Source organism: Rhamphochromis longiceps, linkage group LG9 (genome assembly GCF_057381845.1).
Source record: "Rhamphochromis longiceps isolate RC_006_pf linkage group LG9, R_longiceps_female_GT1.1, whole genome shotgun sequence".
Classification (NCBI taxonomy): Eukaryota; Metazoa; Chordata; class Actinopteri; order Cichliformes; family Cichlidae; genus Rhamphochromis; species Rhamphochromis longiceps.
The window spans coordinates 18,674,003-18,694,405 of record NC_140565.1 but is presented as its reverse complement, the minus strand read 5'-3'; the positions used below and the strand labels follow the sequence as shown (position 1 = coordinate 18,694,405).

The window sequence follows — 20,403 nt, the reverse complement described above, 5'->3', positions numbered from 1 at the left end:
AAATCCCTTTTCTTCATTCTGATGCTTGATTTGAACTTCACTGGGTCGTCCTAACCGTGTCTACATGCATAAATGAATTGAGCTAATTCATTACATTAATGAGCAGGTGTATATACCTGGTGACTGCACATAGGAATTTTTATAATTAATAGGTTCACCCAACCCAAATTACCCAAATAATATGGAATAAACTTTTGATCCACTGCCCTAAAATTGTAAATGAAAATATATTTTTGAAAAATTAGAAATTGTTCAGACTTGTTTTGGAATACCTCCTCAGTGTCTGCCACCAGGGAGAGGAGCTATCACTCCTCATTCACTTGGGAGCAACAGTCGAACAAAATGACCAGTCAATAATAGATTTCACCATATCCACGTCTGGCAGTGTTATGATGTCTGGAGGGCCGCAATAGGTCTTGAATTAAGCAGTCAGTCTTTGTTACTCCCCAGACAAGTGATACTAAATTTTATGGCCTTAATGTACAGCCACCAATGTGACACAGTATACATGGATTTATGTTCAATTAATTGTCTCTGTGCCCGCAGGTCTAATCTTAGGATTCATAATTATATATCTGTGTAAATTAGAAAATGTCAGTGTACAAATAGAAAAATACAGGCAGACCCTCACAAAAATTGGTGAACAGTGAGAACGTTAAGAGGAGGCTGATTCATGTTTGTAACTTCATTTAGACCATATAATTGCTCCAGAACTAGAGAACAAATACAGTAAAATAGCACTGAAACATATACTACATCTGCTCACATTTAAATCTAAGCAGCCGGTATATACCATGTATAGATGTGTACACATGGATTGTACATAAGCCACTGTGTATTGAGTTTTACATAATGGCATTATTTATCTTTACTCTGACAAACCATTGCTCTATTCATATTTATATCGATGCTTGCTGCAGTGTTAACACATGAACACATCATGTTTTGATTAATCTTGATCGCTTGCCTGATTGGCCGAGCTCCACTGCTAAAGGGGCAGTAGAGAGACTGATGCAGAAAAGAGAGCCATACATCAGACAGGTGTCAAAATTCACAGTGGGATGGAGTGATAGGTGGCATTCAGAGGCTTGGAAGAATGAAAAGTAAGAGGGTGAGCAGGATGGTGAAAGGGAGGGGAAAAAATGGGGGAGAGATAACCTGAAGGTTTGAGACAACGGTCTGAACATCTTAATGATGTGATGACGCTGCAGTCCCAACTGTGGGTAGGTTTTATGAAGATGTAACTTCCATGAAAGGCTTTGTTGGACAGTTAGCCTATTTATTTAAAAGAAATCCTCTGTGTCTTCAAATAATTAAAGAAGAGGTGCAACACATTAGTTGAAAGTGATGGATTATTGTGTGCTTTCACATGCAACCCACCGAGACTGCCCACTGGACCCACCAGACAGCCGAGGATGCATTAGGTGCAAACTGACAGAGCGACAGCTATGGGCCCATTAGGACCAAGGAGACTGAGTACCGTGAAGACAGATGGGATGAAAGACAAGCTTGCAGCTAGCAGGGTCTGCATGGTGCCACCAGTGTTTTCAGACTGTCGTTTAAAATAAGGAAGGCCATTAATAACCCCCTCACTCCGCTCTGCTCTGCTGCAGTCTGGCACTTCTTGCGGAGCTAAATGTGGCGCTGCATGGCAGCAGACTGGCAGACTGTGTCAAAGAGACCGCATATACCCGAGGAGAGGGGAAGAGAGAGGATAGACAGGCAGGCAGCGATATGTGTGTGCGTGTGTTTGTGCATGTGCTGTACATTTGGGTTTAATTGTATTTTTTTACTTACTCACCTGTTTGTTTATGTACAGTGTCTGGCCCAATATAGTTGGATGGGAATCAGATAGCAGTGATGCAGTCAGGGAAGCCGTCAGCACCGAGGTGAAAAGTTATGGTTGCCAGTGGTAATGACTGGATTCCTTCTTGTCAAGCCTTTACTTTGGCAGACAAACAAAACATAGCATTTGACAGGGAGTGGGCTTTTTTTTTTACTCTTATGATTCAAAAATATTACATGTACATAGCCACACTGTGAATTAGTTTTTTGCAAAGATGGAGTGGGTACTTTGGCAGAGAAAAAAAATACGCTTTTCCTGAGTGGCAAGGTGAGTCATATAATTATTGAGTTATTTTGGGCCTAGATGCTTTTAAAACAAACCTCTGACAAATCTTAGACATTTGATTTATAACAACCATTCATTAGGAGCCGCCTCTCCTGTGACCAACAAACCCGACTACTTGAGTGAAGTTTGAAATCATACAGCATGTATTCGAAATGCTGCCGCAGTGCTTAAAGCTGGAGAGTTGTGCTGCAATAACCAAATATCAAAAATGATACTTTGAATGTGTCAATCAAGAGGCCGAAAGTGCGTGGTTCAACATCAACAGCTTCTGTTTGGCTTGTTGCCCGTGCTTATGTGCTTATCCACCTTAAAAACACAGAACGGGTTGCCTGCACGCTTGTGGTCATTACTTCTATCCATGCCTTGCAGAAGCGAGAGCAATGTGTGACACGCTGAGCTGCAGGCAGTGTGATTTAACAGTGTCAAACTAATGGTTAACTTCGTGTGAATGGCTATGTGTATCTGTTACATGAGCCTAAGTGGTGCTTATTGGATCCTAGAACCAAACAGTGCCATTCGAGAGCGCTGTACCTGCAGCGGCTACACAATGTCAACAGCTGAGCCTCGGCCAATGTGTTGTACCAGGTTAATTGCGGGGCGCTTTAACAGATCAAATACACCCTCTGTCTTCCAATCCAACACAAATAAAAGAGGCTTTCCGCAAGAAAAGGTTCCTTTGTTTCACAGAAAATTAAGAAATGTGAGCTCTTGTGCTGCAGAAAGATTATTTTGCCCTTGTATACTCAGGCCAGTAAAGCTAGTTAAGAACATCTGGCAAAGTTTTTTTTTTTGCTTTTTTCTTTGCACATTATGCTAAACACAATACTGTGCATCTACATATTAACATGGTAGCTGCCGCACGCTCGGTTTTGGTTTTCCTCTCACTTGTACTCTGTGTGTAAACACTGATTAACATAAATGAATCTTACTTCTTCCATGGCAAAACTGCAGCTATATTTTAAATGCTTCAACGCTAAGGGCGGAAAAATAACTGCCCACAGATGGTTTATAGTCAACAATTTACACACATACAACACCAGCAGTGACATTTGTTCCTGTATAAATAAAGTGAAACAGTTTTATGCTGTGAATGCAGATGTGGGCCACATGTAGACGTCTTTTTAAAACAAGCACTGAGGACCAAAGTTGGGAAAGTTGGGCTTACAGTACCTCACCGGGAGGGGCTGGCTGCCTCCCAGACTGCATGGCTGGTAGATGTGCGCCTCAGCATAAATAAGGACAAGTCTGCATCAAAATAGCTTCTTGAAACAACAAATTAATACATATTTATTTGTAAAGTGTAGGTTTTATTATTTAATTGAGCAGTCCAGCATCTCTCTCTCGCCAAAGGATCAATGTTTAACAGCAGCCCTACTTTTGAATATAATATTTCTAAAATCAACAGCTAAACAGGCAGAGGTTTCCTGTTTATCCTCCAAATGCAGCTCAATTGAGAATGAATGAATTATAACTATAACAACAGTGCTTTAGCTGAGATATGTGCCAACCTTTATGCATAAAGCCATGGATAACAACAGGAAATAGACTGAATATTAAAGAACCCTGCCTCTCCAAGGCACACGTTGCATGTAAAGTCTGCAAATTGAAGCAAAGATACGAATGTTGAGACAGGGCTGGAACAAAGTATAAGAAACCTTCCAATAGAGCAAGAAACAGACTGAAAAACTACATGCTGCAAAGTTAAGGGTCATGGCCAAAAAAATCAGGCCAAGCACAGCAGATGGGCACACACACTTCTTTGCAGTCAGTCATAATACTAGAAAAAGGAAGTGGAGGAGTCTTGGGCCAAGGCCTAGAGGGCTCAGGGATAGTGGAAGAAGAGCAGAGCATGGAAAGTGAATACTGAGAGAACTCATAAAACAATGCAGTTCATAGTAAACTACCTCAAACAGAATAAAGAAAGTTTATTTTAAAATTTTTTTGTGCAAGTCAGCAAAAATTATTCCTTTTGTAGCCGCCTGCAACAAATGGAACAGTAGAAAGACTTATGAGCAGCGGGCAAACACACATTTCTATTTCAGAAGTGTAGCACTGTGTTTATATTGGGATCATGGTCAAGGTGCACCGAGTGCAAAATATAAAGAGCCGCAGCGAATTAGGCACCGACGATGGGCCACAAAATCACGGACTGGGCAGTCCCTGGACTCTGACGTCATCGCTGACCTTTCATGTATTTATGGAGGAGGTTTGATTTCCACTCTTTTTCCATCCTCACACACGAGCCGTTGTAATGCGGGCCGTGGAGGTAAAAGAGTAGCTTTGTTCTGACCTGGATGGTGAGCACTGGAGTCGTGTGCTTCTGCCAGTCCCGAAGAAGGATCCACAAGCCACAGCCATTGAGAAAGGCACAAGGATCACCTGTTTTATATTAAATCTGTCAGATTAAATACGGAAGTCAATAACCCGCGGTGCTCGAGGCGACGTTTTAGCCAAATTTCATGCTCTGCTGCTGATCATGTCACCAACAACTGTTTCTAAACTGAGCCTTGGAAGAGAACAAACAGCACTTGGAAACACATACATGAATCTGCTCTTAAACACTGATCCACCGTCATATTAAATGAGGTGCACAATGACAAATAACAAGCAATGACAAAGCAGCCTGCATTTTGCTATTTGAAGTAACAAACTTTTTTTTAAAGGATTTAAAACATATGTGAAAATGCCTTGATCTATAACAGACTAATTTTTGACTTCATGCAGCGATCTGTAGCACAGCTTATGTTGATTATTCATCACTTTAGGAATTTATAGCACAAGAAGACAGCTTTCATTACCATACAGAAGAAATATGAAGACATTTAAAAGGCCCCTTCAAAGTACTCCTAGCACTGCAGACAATATTGCCCTCTACAGGGCATACACATTAGTCACGCTTGTCTGTCCCTGCTCATTACTCTTTTTTTTAAAGTATATGAGGCTGTGATCAGTTAAACAGACTCAGCATCACATGGGCTAATTAATGTATAATTACGCAGTATTTAAAGAGCTTGAGGACCAGTAACTGCAGGGTGGCAATCTAAACACCCTAAGCCATGCTCTTATCTGTCCTGCACCGGCACCTGTTTAGTTAAAGACCTTTAGCGACCTAGGATGTGCCAGTTTACTCTGACCTTTGACCTTACAGTAGAGGGCACACAAGATGAAGCGCTGCAAATACAAAACATGTTGTTGCCGCTATAACTTTTAAATTAATGTGATGCATAAAAAAGGTGATGTTTAAAGACAACTAATTAAAAACTAATCAGAATAACAACTCCAGAAAACTCGATATCTAATTCCAGGCACACCGGCTTTAATTCATCAAGAGTCTCCTAATATAAAAGATCATTAAAATGAATGAGGTGGCCACATAAAGGAACTGGTGAATGATCCAAGACCAGCCCCTCCTTCACTTAGAGAGTTGATAAATTCAGCTTCCGCTGTCCAAATGAGGTGTGCAGTATCAGAAAAGAAAACCAAACAGGCATGTCATCACTCTTGGGGGTGGGTGGGTGTGGGTTGAGTTGAGTCACATATTTTACTCCTTAATCTTGTATAAGGGGCTGAGTGTGACAAAGTATGGATTCAGCCTCCTCTGGTTATTTTCTCTGAGAAGTGCCACAGCAGCGCAGCTATTCTCCAGAGATCCAGCTCGGGGTTCAGGCTCACCATGACACAAGATGGACCCCAATTTAAGACACAAAGAGTGGGTCAAACCGACATGAGGCATAGCCTTTCTTTCCTTGAGAGTCATCTGTTCCCTTTCAATTATTGTCCCTGTGTCCTTGCCTTACCTCCCCATTTTTTCCTCATCCTGTCTGCATCTTTTCTTCTTCACAAACTTTTTTTCTCTACCAGTTTTCTCTTTGTGTTTTCGTTCATCCTCTTTGATTAACATAATGGCCACTGGTGTAATGGCAGCGTTTACACCCAAAAGTTAATTGTCGGGCTAATGCACTCATTTACAATTATAAATCGCCCCCGATGCAAATGCGCTCTTTATTTCATTTTCGATCGTTAGGACTTTAAAACAAAAGGTGTATCTGCTAAATCACCTTACGAACGAATTTGCAGAAGCAGACATCGTGCTGCAAATTAAATCTTAGCCTCGGCTCTGCTATTTTCGGTTAATTTGTGAGGAGAACTCGTAAGAAGCTTATACACTCTGTTCATACCCTTATCTTTGACTCAAGTAAAGGACCCTCTTGACTTGCCCACTCTCATGATTCACCTTCTATTGAAGGACAGAAAAGCCCTCTAACCACTTCTAGCTCTAGCTGTTATGGAGTAAATCACAAACATGTCATGGCCTGATCCGCTGGGACTAACACAACCTTTGCTGTCCTATAGTGTGAGACTAACCAATGTCCTTCTTGCATGGGCAAGAACCCGCTGAGCTCAGAACAAGCCACATCTCTTATTCTGAGAAATTGGCATTTTTTTCTTTTCCCCCCTCTCTCCACTCTTGCTTTTCTCCTTCAGGCATTGACATTTAATCAAACCCAAATCCCATTGTGCCTATTAACATATCAGGCTGATACGAGTTGCTGTAAAAAGCTCGAGTACAGGAACCCGGAGCAGATCATTACCATAACTCTGCCTGTGTGATCTCTATTTTCTCGCCTCCGCCTACGTGTAAAAATGCTTACCTGGCAAACAACGAAGCACAGAGACGCATTTCTCTCCTTCGCTCTCCCCCTCTTTTTCTCATTCACCATCACTTATCTTTTTCGAAACGTGTTAATTATTAAGCTGTTTGTGCTTGTGAGTGCTTGCCAAGTATCACTGAGACAAAGTAAGCATTTAAGGCAGTTTCAATATTTCACCACACCATAAAAAACATTTGCGTTTAGCTCCGCAGTGACCGAATAAACAGCTCCGGGGAGGTTTTTTAGGAATGCTTGGTGCTCTAATGGATGCTGCGGTTTCTCAGTCTTCCCCCGTATTAATCATCATAGACATGAAGGGAATTAGACAGGTGATGCGAAACGTGTATGAAAAATGGTGATGATTATGAGGTCAATATTTGATAAGTTGCCATATTGGAAAGGAGTTGTTTTCCACAGCTCAGCAGATTTTGGTTACTGACCTTGGTGAAGGTCTCTCTGCTCCTGAGCGAGTCTCGCCACATCTGACCCCCGTTGGCAGCCGTTCATGTATGACGGGGCCATATGTTGATTTGTGTGGCAGCCTGCACGCTGTGGAGGCAGCCCCTCTACCTGATACCAACTGGAGACCGAATGATTGCTGGTCTTGTATCACGGCAGGCAATTATTTCCCCCAAAACTAGGACAGTCCTTGGTAATGACAGTCACCAGAGCACAATATTTAGTGCAATAAATAAGAAATTGTTGCTGTCAGCATTGTTTTCTTAGAGAGAGGATGACAAGGCAGTGGGAATGGAAGAGTGCCATGTTGTACAAAGAGGATTATGAAGACAAAACAACTTTGACAAGTCTGAAATTTGAGGACACATCCACAGAGACACGAAGACTATCAAAGTCAAGCTGTTTGTTGGAGGGGTGGCAGCTTGCTGTTTTGCGTGCCCCTGTGAATGTGAAGAAAGCGACACAAAAAAAACCAAGAAAAGAAAAACAGAAACTGAGTTTTACCTCTGGTCTTAAAAGCTGACACTTGACAGGATGACACTTCTCAAAGTGGCAGCCGTCAATGCCGCACTGAAAAAGGGCCTCCAACCAGCAGGGGATATTTCATTTTTGGTGAAACACAATAAATAAATAAATTAGTACTCGCAATAGGATACCTGTGCCGGGATAAACCGGAAAAAACACAGGCTGCTCTGGAGTGTTTCTGTCCTCATTTTTACAATGAAATCTGTGGCTTTCTTGTTATAATGCAAAGTGTTAGACAAAAGAATCTGGAAAAACCTCTCCAGGAATTAAAAGCCTTTGATCTTTATGTAGAGTTTTGTATACTTTATATAACTCTGTTACATAAGCCAACCCCCCACACACACACAGACATTTTAAACAACATAAGCAATGACAGCCACTCGTATCACTGCACCTGAAGCATCTGCTGTCTCATACCAAGGATTTCACAAGCTATGGCTGTACAACCTGAGCTACGCCTCTCACTACATCAGGATTAAAGCTCTGGCAGGGATCAGAATTTGCTTCTGTGCTTTTATTTTCGGTGCTTTTTGATTGCCAATCTGCAGCATTGTATCTGCTACTTGCAAGCTCCAGCCGGCGGTGCCATGCTTTCTACTGTCTGGTTTCCTACTATTCATTTGATCCTTTAATAGGGCACTCACCTCTCTGGTTGCATTATTCAGCAAATCAAACAACATCAATTCGGGGCCGCCTAATAATGACAAAACACAGAGCTCGCACACTAGCAATCTCAAATTGTATTTCCTTATTAGCGGACTGTCTGGTGAAAAATATGGAAATGCTATTCATACTGAGACAGGTAATAACCAAAAGGCAAGGTACAAAGTGCGTCGCAAATTAGTCTGAACACCAAGCTCTGTTGTGTTTTTGCATATTTTCTTTGAACATTGTTGAGGAGTAGAATTTGAGTGGTTACTTCAGGTTTCAAAAGTTACAGCAAAATTCAGTAAACAAGTAGTCTTATTGAATTCACTGCATGTTAACAGTGATCAAGGAGAGCACAACCTGATATCTATTATATGGGGTTAGCAACAAATAATCACTTGAACTGGTTACTCTGCTGTTTTTTTCCCCTCTCTATTAACTGATATAAGAAACAGAAAAAGACGCTACTTTTTTGCTGCTCTCTTCCCTCACAAAGGTAGCTCCCCCTGTTTGATTTGGCAGCGTTTTACACTGGATGCCCTTCCTGATGCAACCCTAAAGGTGATTTTTTTAAAAAGGATGAAAAGAAGTTAAACTTTGCAAACCTGCTGGTGACTCTGTACGTTTATTTATCTAAAAATACTTGTATTGGAAGGTACACTAGGATAAAGGCGTAACAATTCGTGTTTCACGTTAGGAAATAAGGAAAAGGTTTTACTGTAAACAATTTTAGGTAGCGTGCAACTTTCAAAACTAACTAAAACAGACTAACTTAACTTAATGTTAAAAAAAGAAGAAAAGAAAGAAAAATCTGAAGTTACAACCCAGAAAACACTTAATAAATGTGGGCTGGCAGCCTTTTCTCAACATCTAGCTGTGGTTGAAAAACAGTTTAAAAATGTACGTTTGAGGTTGCAGATGTTACCACGATGGTCACACCTTCAACGTTGCCTAAACATCCTTGTTTGACTTGCTTTTAAGTGAAAGTTTGTGTTCAAGAATGGCTTTTTACCATATCTTTATAAGAAGTTTCTTTATAGAATGAATAAGGCAAAGAAACAATCAGCACCTCATTATTGTCTCAACCTCATTCTCTCAGGTCTGTCATACGAGCTAACAGGTCCCTCTGAGCTGACTCACGTATGTAAGAGCATTCCCGAGTTGATGCCGACATCACAGGATCACAGATTCGGAGAGTCCAATGTTAGTTTCATCGTGTCACAAATGAAATAGAATTTAGATGAAAAAAAATGTACATAATGTTTTGTTTGTTTGTGGTTTTGCTTTTTAAACAGGCTGGTTATGTTAGTCTGTGTACTTGGAGGAGACGTGTTGATGACTGTCTTCAGCAGTCACTGTACACAACAATGTACCAAACATATTAATTGTCGTTGTTTTAAAGAATATACATTTAACTCCTTATTTACCTCTATTCTACACTCTACGGTTCAGTTTTTGGTCTAGTAGCACAGTTTTCATCAGGAAGATGACATCGGGATATCAACCATTTTTGGTGAGAATCATTAAAAAGACTATATTATAATTCTGTTATAATTATTAAAATAAATGGAGTCATAGGAGTAAATGTAGCCTTTTATTTGTAAGATGAAGGCTGAGCTATTTATTTAATCCAAGAAAATATGGGCAAGGAACTTAAACAGACAATGAAATTTGGATTGACCAACCAGCAAAGATCAGGCAATGTGATAGGGACGTTAATGGATCTGACCAATCAGCAGTGGCCTGGAGCATTTTGAACTCCGGAGTTTTTCAAGAATTTGGGAAACTGGGTTTTTTACACCTACCACAATTGTGGTCATAGCATCGAAACCAATTGTGGTAAACTGATGAAACCCATGCATTATACAGTTAAATAATTATTATAAATGTTGAGATGGGTGTTGTTAATGCTGGATTTCTAGAAATGAGTGATATTTGTAACATAAAAATGGTGGCACCATATTTGATCGTGTGCCCTGTTTACCTACCATAACAGTGATAGTCCATTTTTAGGCACCCACCAGATACATTTAAGGAGCCATAATTGTGTTATTTACTAACAAAAATACACTATTAAAATATAGACCAGTAAATGGTATATTTGGATGTTTCCTCTAATTTCTATAACACTATACAGTGATCGGATGAGAAATGTAACCAATTTTCAACATTTTCAGACTAGAAAGGGTACAGTGGGATCTTTTTTCTGATGATCTTATAGTTTAACTACTTAAATTGCACATAATGGTGTTTATTTTTACTTAGTGTTATTATTTTAAATTAATTTAGTAATTGGGTATTTGTAATTTATTTAGGAAAAATTGGTCCCATCAGTAGTTATTATGTTGTTGTTTTTTAACTTGTCATATATTTACAATTCCCATGTCAGTGTATTTTGTTTTCAGTAGCTCAACACTTCAGTGTTATTGTTTTCCTTCAATTCTGGCTGGATATTGACAAAAACCTGTTTTTCTTTTGCAGCTGTCTGCTTGGCTCTTTTATGGAAGTCAACCTATCAAGTGCTGTGCCATAAAATAGAACAGCCTGTATTAAGGTGTATACACATGCTCAGTTCAGTAGGTGACCTGAAATGAACTTAAATCTTTGAAGAAAATATCATGTTACCATGATACAGCATGTTACTATGTTACTGCGAGGCAGCTGCCTGTGACTGGTCAGGGCTGTGCTTTAATATGTTTGTTACAGTTTTGGACATTTCCATTGTGAATGAAAAGAAAATGCTCTTAAATAAACGTTACTTTAAATTAATGTGTTTTTCTATGTTTTGTATATACACACTTTTTGGAAAAACGTATACCCTAAAAGGGGCTGAGGAACCATATTATGGTTATTTCACTGAACTAGATTTGCCATAAAAATTAAAATACAATTGGAAAAAGGCACACAAGTAAAAAAAAAAAAGTCATGTAAGATGCTCTAGGGGTGAAATTTTGAATTTCCATGTGTTTCCATGAGTAAACCATAAAGGGTTAAAGATCGTGCTGCCTGTCATGAAAAACATTATTTTATAAGGCTACAATAAAATGAGCACAATATTCTGAGACTGGGAGCTTAGTCCTGCTAAAATAGACTAACAGAGGAAATAGAGTCCAGCATTTTGGACTAATGCCAACTAATCCAGTAGACAACCATTACAGTTTCCACTGATTCCTCGGGGATATTAATCACAGTAGGTATGACTCCCACTAAGTGACTTTTTGAATTACAACGATTGCAAAAGGGAAAGCGAGAGGAAGGGGATTTCGTTTTTGAACAAAGTGGGCTTTTAATATGAAACTAAATAAAAATGACCCCCACCACCACCTTCCTCAGCACATATCCTCCACGCCCCCCTCGCCGGTGCGTGGTGGTGTGGTCCAGGAAGCGCGCCTCTGCTCTCCTCTCCGGCTGAAGTGAATCAGCTGACGAATGGTATCTCCCTCCTCTCCCGGATGGATCGCGCCGCTGAAGCCGGCCAACCCAAGCGTCATACTGGCTGACACCGGAGCAGGTTGCCCACCTCTCGCTCTCCTCCTGCTGGATGTCACACGGACCGAGCCTCAAGTAAAAGATTCCGCTACTCAAAATTAAAAAAAGAGAGAAAGAGAGAGGTTACTTTATTTTTCTTTTCTTTTTCCTTCTTTCGGACAGGAAGCCGCCAGCTTCCCTCTCACCATGGCTTCTAACTTCAACGATATAGTCAAGCAGGGATACGTGAGGATACGGAGTAAGAAACTGGGGGTGAGTACTGTTGCACTTGCTGTATAGCGAGGCGGAGGAGAAACAGAAGGAGGAGGTAGTGTAGGAGGAGGAAGGAAGGAAAGGGAAGAGGACTTCCAGTTGTTTGCAGTCAAGGGCAGCTGGATTAAGAAAGAGGCTTTAATTGCTCCACGGGCAAAGCGTCCTGCTGTGAGCTCTTCAAGAGGGAAAACAGATTAGAGAAGCTCCAGCAGCCGCCAAGTTTCACTCGGTGCTTTCTGCACAAATACTTTGGAGGTGATGGTAAAGTCTGGGTGATTGACAGCCGGTGTCATGTGCCAGGGGTTTGTGAATCATACCCTGTGCTTGTTGTCAGCCATAACTTGGTTTTCTTCCAGAATGTTAGCCTGCAACTAGTCTTATGAATGTATAAGCTCGAAGAAAGGGTAACCAACTTGGTAGATTTAATCAGTAGATTATAGGGATATAAAAAATATGTAACGTTATAGTACGATTAGTCATATGGCATACATTCCTGTGTGTAATAAGGTAATGTTAGTCCCTTTATGGATGATGTATGGTAAAAATAAACACTCTTTCATACAGATGTTAAGATGGGAAATACTTGTTCCTACCTTTATCATACAGCACAGGCTGCGCTGTACTTTACCTCTCTTTCAGCCTTCATGAATTATTCCCAGCAGAATTGAAAAGTCTCATTGAAGTGCGCCTGATTCACTATGATGGCAGCTCCTCAATGCATTGATTAAGGATTTCTATTGAGATACAGAAAGGAGGAAAAATGGCTTGACTGCTTAAATTGAAATGAATGATATAGATTCAATTATGAGTGCCTTATTGTCTGACTCATAAAGCCATCTGCTTTTGTTCATACTTCCAGCTCATTACGCTAACAGAGCGGGCACACTCCCTCTACTCTGATGAAGTGTGATGATGGGGGCTAATGATGTCTGCCTCCCCTCATCATCACCTGGCTTCATCAACACTGTTCTGCCATTGTTTGCTGCTGTTCAGGATATCTTTGATTACTCTTTGATAGTAACAGTCGCTTTACAAGCCGCACGAAACAAATGAAGGCGCGAGACATTTCTCGTTGTTAACATGCAAATCCGCCTGCTCGTACACAGCTCAGTTGACTCAGTGTGTTTATTTCGCGCATATGCTATTAGTCAAATGTGGTCAGAAGATGTGGATAGCCTATGACTTTGCAAAGCAAGTGTGAGGACGCATGCTGTGTTGGCTGAGCTCGTGGTATGGATGCCATATCGCTGCCAGCTCCGCATCTCATCCTGCTGTTTGTGGAGAAAAGCAGTTTGTGTCCTGCTCGCCCACTCCCTCAGCCCTCCACCGCTTGCTGCTGTTTCATCATAGAAAAGTCATGCTGCGATCGCCTCAGAGCACCCTGGTGTGGGAAGATGGAATGCATTTATCTGTCCACGCTAGGGTTAGTTATTCCAGGACAATTCTCATTCGGAAACAGGCAGAACAAAACAACAAGAGCGAGCAGGATCGGGCATCTGTGTGCCTGAATCAACAGGCGATTTTTCTTCTTTTTCTGTTGCATTATTTTAAGTGTTCTTGGGAGGATTTGGAGAGGGATGAAAATGAAAATGTTATTCACAGTTGTCTAGAAATGTAAAAAAAAAGTTGTTTTGCAGCTTTTCTCAACATAAACCAGAGATTCTATTAAGCTTAATTCATTATTTTTTCAATTTTCTTCCTGTTATCGATGACTCAACACCTCAGTAATGTTTATGTATGTAAAACAGAACACACGAGGAACGTACTGTACAGAGAGTCAGATTAGAAGGGTAAATGAATACACGTATTTGGATAGAGAGATGTATTTATCTCTTTGCTTCTTTGGGTTCTTCATCAATAAAATACAGGCAAATCTACATAATGGACCTCATTTCAGTGCAATTACACACAGCTCTGAAGTAATAAGAATACTTATTTCAGTATTTTGCAGTATTTTTCTTTATTTATATTTACTTCTGTTCACATTTTCTCCAACTGCATTCCTGCTGCAGCTTACCAGAACATGCAGAGCCTTTGTTTTATTTGAGCAAACTGTCTAACAGTTGTTCCACTTAATACTGTCAGACAACACGACAGTGTCTACACATGTGAAGAACTGGGACTGATGCCTTTTAGACATTTTTAGTGATCACTAAGGCAGTTTTCATTGTATTAAAGTATATTCTTGAATGCTAAATGTACAACCCAAATTGCGTCCCCAAAAAGCTGTGTAAAATGTAATTAAAAATGGAGTGCAATGATTTTCAAGTCTCATAAACTCACATTTTATTAAAAACAGAACATAGAGAACATAATTTGAGCTGAGAAAATGTACCATTTTATGAAAAATATAAGGGGGATTTAAATGTGATGGCATCAATGAATCTCAAAAGGTTGGACAGGGTCGCGTTTACAGCTGTGCAGCGTCCCCTCTACTTTAACCAACAGTCTGCAAAAGTTTGGTAACTTAGGAGAGCAGCTGCTGGACTTTTGCAGTTAAGTTTTCGTCTGATATAAGACTCTACCTGCTCAACAGTCCTGGGTTTTGTTGTTATATTTTTTTCATTTCACGATATGCCAGATGTTTACAACTGGTCTAGGACTGCAGGTAGGTCATTTCATCATCCACACTCTTCTACTACAAAGGTATGCTGTTGTAATACGTGCGGTATGCAGTTTAACATTTTCTTGCTGAAGTATGAAATGCCTTCCCTGAAAGAGATGAGAGCATATGTTGCTCTAAACCTGTATATACCTTTCAGCACGGATGGTGCTTTTCCAGATGTGCCAATGTGTTGCCAAGTCCACAGGCACTAATGCACCTCCATACCATCAGAGATGCAGGCTTTTAAACTGAGCGCTGAACAAGCCAGATGGTCTCTCTTCTCTTTAGTTCATGTTTTCTATGAGCTTTAACCTGCATATATGGATATACACAGTGTTCCTGATCCCATGCAGTGATTTCCATGAAAACACCCTTTGCCGCTTGAGAGACCGAACATCACAGATATTGATTTTCAGCCTTTGCGCACAGAGATTTCTCCAGATTCTTGGACTCTCTTGCTGATATTATGTACTTTACATGATAAGATATTCAAAGTCTTTGCAATTTTAAGTTGAGGAACATCTGAAATTGAGCCACCATCTGTAGATCCAGGCTTTGGTAGATCATGTTACTGACCGATTGCTAAGTAAGCCAGTTACTTTCAAGCTGTTTCTTTTTAGTACCACCTACTTTTCCAGCTTTTTTGAGACGTGTTGTTGCCATCAAACTCAAAATGAGCCAATACTTAAAATGAAAGACTTAAGCATTTGATATGTTTTCTGTGTTCGACTGTGAATAAAATATTTAGTTTATGGGATTTGCACATCATTGCATTCTGTGTCCTAACTATTTTGAATTTGGGGTTGCATAAACATTGGTGAAACAGCCTCTCGAGAATGTTGCTACAGTGAAATCTAAAAGTGGATGTAAATAAGGATCTACTTGGTCAAAAATACTTGACACAAGTTGACAGTTGACAATTTCTGATGCTCAGCTCTGAAAATATATCGAGCCCTGCCTGTCAGCAGGCAGCTTTTTTTTCTTTTTTTTTTTGCGAACTGTCTCTGCTCTGCTTTAAGTCTAAGGTCGGAAAGGTTTCTGGTGTTTTCCTTCTCATGTGATGCTTGTTTAATGTTTTAAGTGCTTTAAAGGTCTCTGAAATATCACATATCAAGACTTTGCATCACAGTTGACCTTCTGGTGCTCCCACATCGGCCTCTATTGTAATGCAGTGCCATTTAAAATGTATTTTACTTTTTTAAATTTTTTTTTTTTATTATTAGAAACAGTCCAGTGGTTGTCCTTATGTGATAGGTGTTAAAGTGGCCACAGCAACACCAACAGCTTTGGCCGAACTCATCAGCATCACTCACTATGATTGGCTCATTTTCAAACCCCATCATGTGTGAAGGTTGAGGCCATGAGGTCAGGTCTGCTTCCTCTCTCGCCCTCTTTTTTTCTTATTGTTTTGGAGGCATTTTTTGTTTTTGTCCATGCACATGAATGTCAACGATTTCCTACATTAGCCAACGTCTTTGTCTCTGTGTTGGCTGAAGAGACAACGGTGCAGTGTTCTTGAATGCACAAGCAGTCGCTCTTTCCTTTCCTTTCTCACATCCCCCCTTCCCCACCTCTCTTCCTCACCTCTAAACCCATTCTCTCACCTCTCAGCTCCCAGTATCTCACCTGTACTCCCCATGCGGAGCAGTGACGCTCTCATCTCCTCTGCGCTATTTTATCTCCCTTGCTCTTTTCTTCCCCTTTATTTGGCTATCTCTCTTACCTTACCCCCTTTCTCCCTCACCTTTCTCTCCTTCACTGGTTTGTAGACAGCTGTGGGGCCGAGCACAAAAGCATCCTATTCATCACCCCGCGCTGCACCCTCCATAACCCCAACAGGCTATTCCCCCTGACACAGTGCAAAGGCACACACACACAGACACACACACACCAAGTTGGCTTGGTTCGACATTGAATTGGCACACACATGCACCCGACAAACAAGTAAACAATCTGCTGCCAGAGAACAGTGTGTGGATTCTCAATTAATTTTAATCCTGTGGCTTTGTACCATACAGTATTTTTTATTTTTTTTACAACATGAAAATAAACTAAATCCTTACAAGAGCCAGAAACAAGTGAAGTGCTTCAGTGCAGAGAAAAGCAAAATCTAGCAGCGTCTAAGAAACAGCAGTAGCGATATTTCTGTCATCAAAACAGGTTCTTTGTTTCCTTTCAGTAAAAAACGGCTGATGCTATCAGTGGGATGGACTCCTCTTGAAAGGCTGAATAAGGTGACCTTTGAGTAATTTGTGTGTCAGTCTCAGTACAGTACGTTTCCCAAGCTTAGGAACACTGCGGTAAATATAAAAGGTCAACTTGTGAATATTTTTCTCCTCCCCTCTGCGTCTGTCCAACTTTACTTTGAGTCTTAGCAAAAGCGGTCAATTTAAGTTTGCTGGAGGTGAGTTTGTCTGCCAGTCTCTGTATTCACAAACATGTTTTGACACTTCAAAGAAGCTGTAGAACAGATCCTGGCTCACAGGTAGTTGGGTAGTACTTTAAGAGGACACAGAGTGCTTCTCACTTCCTTTAAATAGTATTGGTTCTTACCACATGAAAAAAACAACAACAAATGACTTCTTTTTCATAAAACCTTAATTTTCTTTTGTTAGCACTAGATCACATGACTGCATGTTAGGTTAAAGTAGCCGCTCACATTGAACAAGCGTACTGTCATTATCATGTTTTTTTTTTTCCTCTCTACTGAGAGCAGCCAAGGCAAAACAGTTAGCTGGAAGACGATATAAAGCTGCACAGAGCTGAGTGAGTGTAAGGAGTTATAATTCTCTGCGGGTATGTGACAACAAATGACCCCATTCACATTACACATATTCATTCAGTGAGCTGGAATAAGTTCCTGAGATTAAGAGTGCTGTTGGAAATTAAAATCAGCGAGCGTACCTTCGTTGTCCCGGACTGCACAATTGGTCAACTTTCACCTTTAAATTTAAGCACAAATAAAAAGATTGGACCCCGCAAACTAACTTCGATCTTTAAAGCACAAATAATATATAAGCTTTGCTGTTCGTGCACGTCATAATAGCAGTAATAAAATTGAGAGGGACAGCTCTAATGCCATCTAAGTGTATTTTTGAGAGTGCCTTGGTCCAAGCACAGCATTAAATGTCAAAGCAGAAAACACATTAAAAATGCATTATGTCTGGTCCGGAATGAGGAGTGAAAAAACAATCAACCAAAAAGTCTGAATATAAACAAATAATCAGTAAACCAATAATCTGGGCTGCAGACTGAGAGCTTAAGTTATTCATCATCCTAGCACAAGGATATCATTTGCAAAAAGATGAATACAGTCCTGTTTATAGATTTGCAGAAGTGATTTGAGGTCTTAAAATGAGTTTTTTATGAGTGAACCATTTTGCAATCTTGTGCATGCATACAGTTTGTTTTGTTGCAAATAACCCTTTGCGATCTAGAAACTCGAAAAAACAAGCAAACAAGTAACAACTGCCGGAGTTTATTGCGTCTTAGATTTTCACCACCTTTGGTGTTGGTGGGGGGAATTAGATTTCAGTGTTTGATAGAAAAGACAACGGAAAGATTTGTTAGAAACTGACAGAGAGGAATAATTTGTTGTGATTGAACGCATGACATTACATGGAGTAATACTTCCATCAGCCGCACTGGCTCGGGGGTTAGACACTAATCATGAATGCTTACTCATGGGATAAATGTAACATTCGTGAATCCATCCGTATTTGCAACACTGGGCAAGAAACGAAGGCTGGAAATAGAGCTGAACGGGAATTTCCATTCAGAGCTGAAAAGATTAGCAATTTCATTGTTTCGTCCAACAAAAGCAACCTTTTTTTTTTTCTTCAAATATAACAAGACACTCTCCAGTTTCACCATCTCACATGTGACGAGCTGCTTTTGGACCATTTTATGCCTGCTTTCTATCAACAGCTGTGATCAGAGGTATTGCATTTTAAGGTTTTCCATCCATCAAATTTAGTACATCTTCTTAAAATGTGGCACAACTGTTTACTTGGTTTTAACAATGAACTAATTATAAGTTGGTCATCCATGTTAAGGCCGTGCTAAAACAAGATTTTTGGCTATGACTCAAAGATTTGTACTCTTGCTACAGCAATATCTCTGAAAATGGTCTAACTGGATAAAATTATGTCCAAAAGGTCAAACATCAACTTACTTTTCTGGCCATCATTCAGAGCCACAACTCAACAGCACAGAAGATTGTGGCCGTATTTCACTTTTGGTTGGGTCTTGAATTAGAGACACTAATCTAAACATATGAAATTCTTTCAAAGTGGTTATATATTAAATCTATAGCTCTGGACAGATATTGATTTGTACTGGCTGGTAGAAGCATATAAGCACAAGGCGAATGGGATTGTGTTTTTCTTTTGGAATAAAATTTCCTCTGTGCTACCAAACCACATCTTTAGTAAAACAAAAACAAATGCTTCGCTTGCAGCTTAAAGTGCACAGGGATAAAGACGCTAACAACACAAACAAAGCACTTTTGCTCTTTTTTTAAACACTTAATATAAAAGAAGAGAAGAGTTGTTACTCTTTAAGTACTCCTCTGGACTCTCTACCCATCTCAGCGTACAGTCACTCCCTCCATTAGCTGTTATCAACGTCCCTCCTTTCTCAGTCGCCGCTGTTTTTGACTTACAAGTGGGTATTTGTGTCCAGTATCAGTGGCCTTTATGTGGAAAGCATGTATTGTGATGGTGTGTGGGTATGTCCCCCTCCCCTTATTGCCACACAAGCACCCACCAAAGCAGAAGCAAAGGAGTGGAGAACAATGTGTCTATTGTCCAAGATGGCACAGCCATTTAAGATAGGATCTTGCCACTTCCATGCACTCACTATTAACAATGACAGGCTGTCCAGAATGGTGGATGTCAGGAGATTTTTCATCCCAGGAACTGTACTTGTCAGTGGAGCGTAGAAAATACACTGTCAGCTGTGTTAGACTTGCAGCAATTGAGACTTCCAAACAACATGGATAAATGTGGCTGAGGTTGTGCAATGAAGTCAGGTTATATCAATTAGCAAATCAGTCATTCTTTACATCCAGTGGGCAAAAATTAGCCGCATTCTGCACTTCGTCTCTGATTGCCAAAGGAAATTGGAGCTGAAGAAGACAGAGGATTTTTAATATGACTAGTTTTGCTTATGATTTTATTTGTGCCTTGTGGGTGCATGCAGCCTACTTTTAGCTCCTCTTTTTTGTGATAGATCATTTTGGACTCAGTGCATTGACTCACAGATATACAGAGCCATACGTTGTGTGTTCATTTCCATTGGTTTTCATCAGCTTCCTCCATCAGATAAACCCCGAAGACAAATCGCCACCTCTTATTGGCCCTGATGAATTGCGTCTCTAACAAGATATGGGGAACAACAGCCCAACAATCATTATTCATGCTGAAAAATGGGCCTCTATTATATAGTCACGAATAGTCATGAATAAATCTTTGCCAGGACTTCACTTAAATATTTTCACATTATTGATTTCAGTTGTTCCTAATTATCAAAAGAGGTTTTTGTCATGGTAGGGGACGAATGCTATAACTAGTTTGTCATTAAAGCCACTCGAATGATTACAACCAGCAGAAAGGTTTTTTTTGTTACAAATATCCATTATA

General features: G+C 40.2%; 1 protein-coding gene across 1 annotated transcript in view; it reads left to right on the top strand.

Moving 5' to 3' along the window:
• Positions 1–11,844: 11,844 nt before the first annotated feature.
• The window catches only part of dok6 (docking protein 6), a 62,324-nt gene continuing 53,765 nt past the window's right edge, over positions 11,845–20,403 (top strand). Inside the window, exons 1-2 of the mRNA XM_085418607.1 lie at positions 11,845–11,979; positions 12,067–12,156. Coding sequence (XP_085274733.1) covers positions 11,845–11,979; positions 12,067–12,156 — 225 coding nt within the window. The remainder of the gene's footprint in view (positions 11,980–12,066; positions 12,157–20,403) is intronic.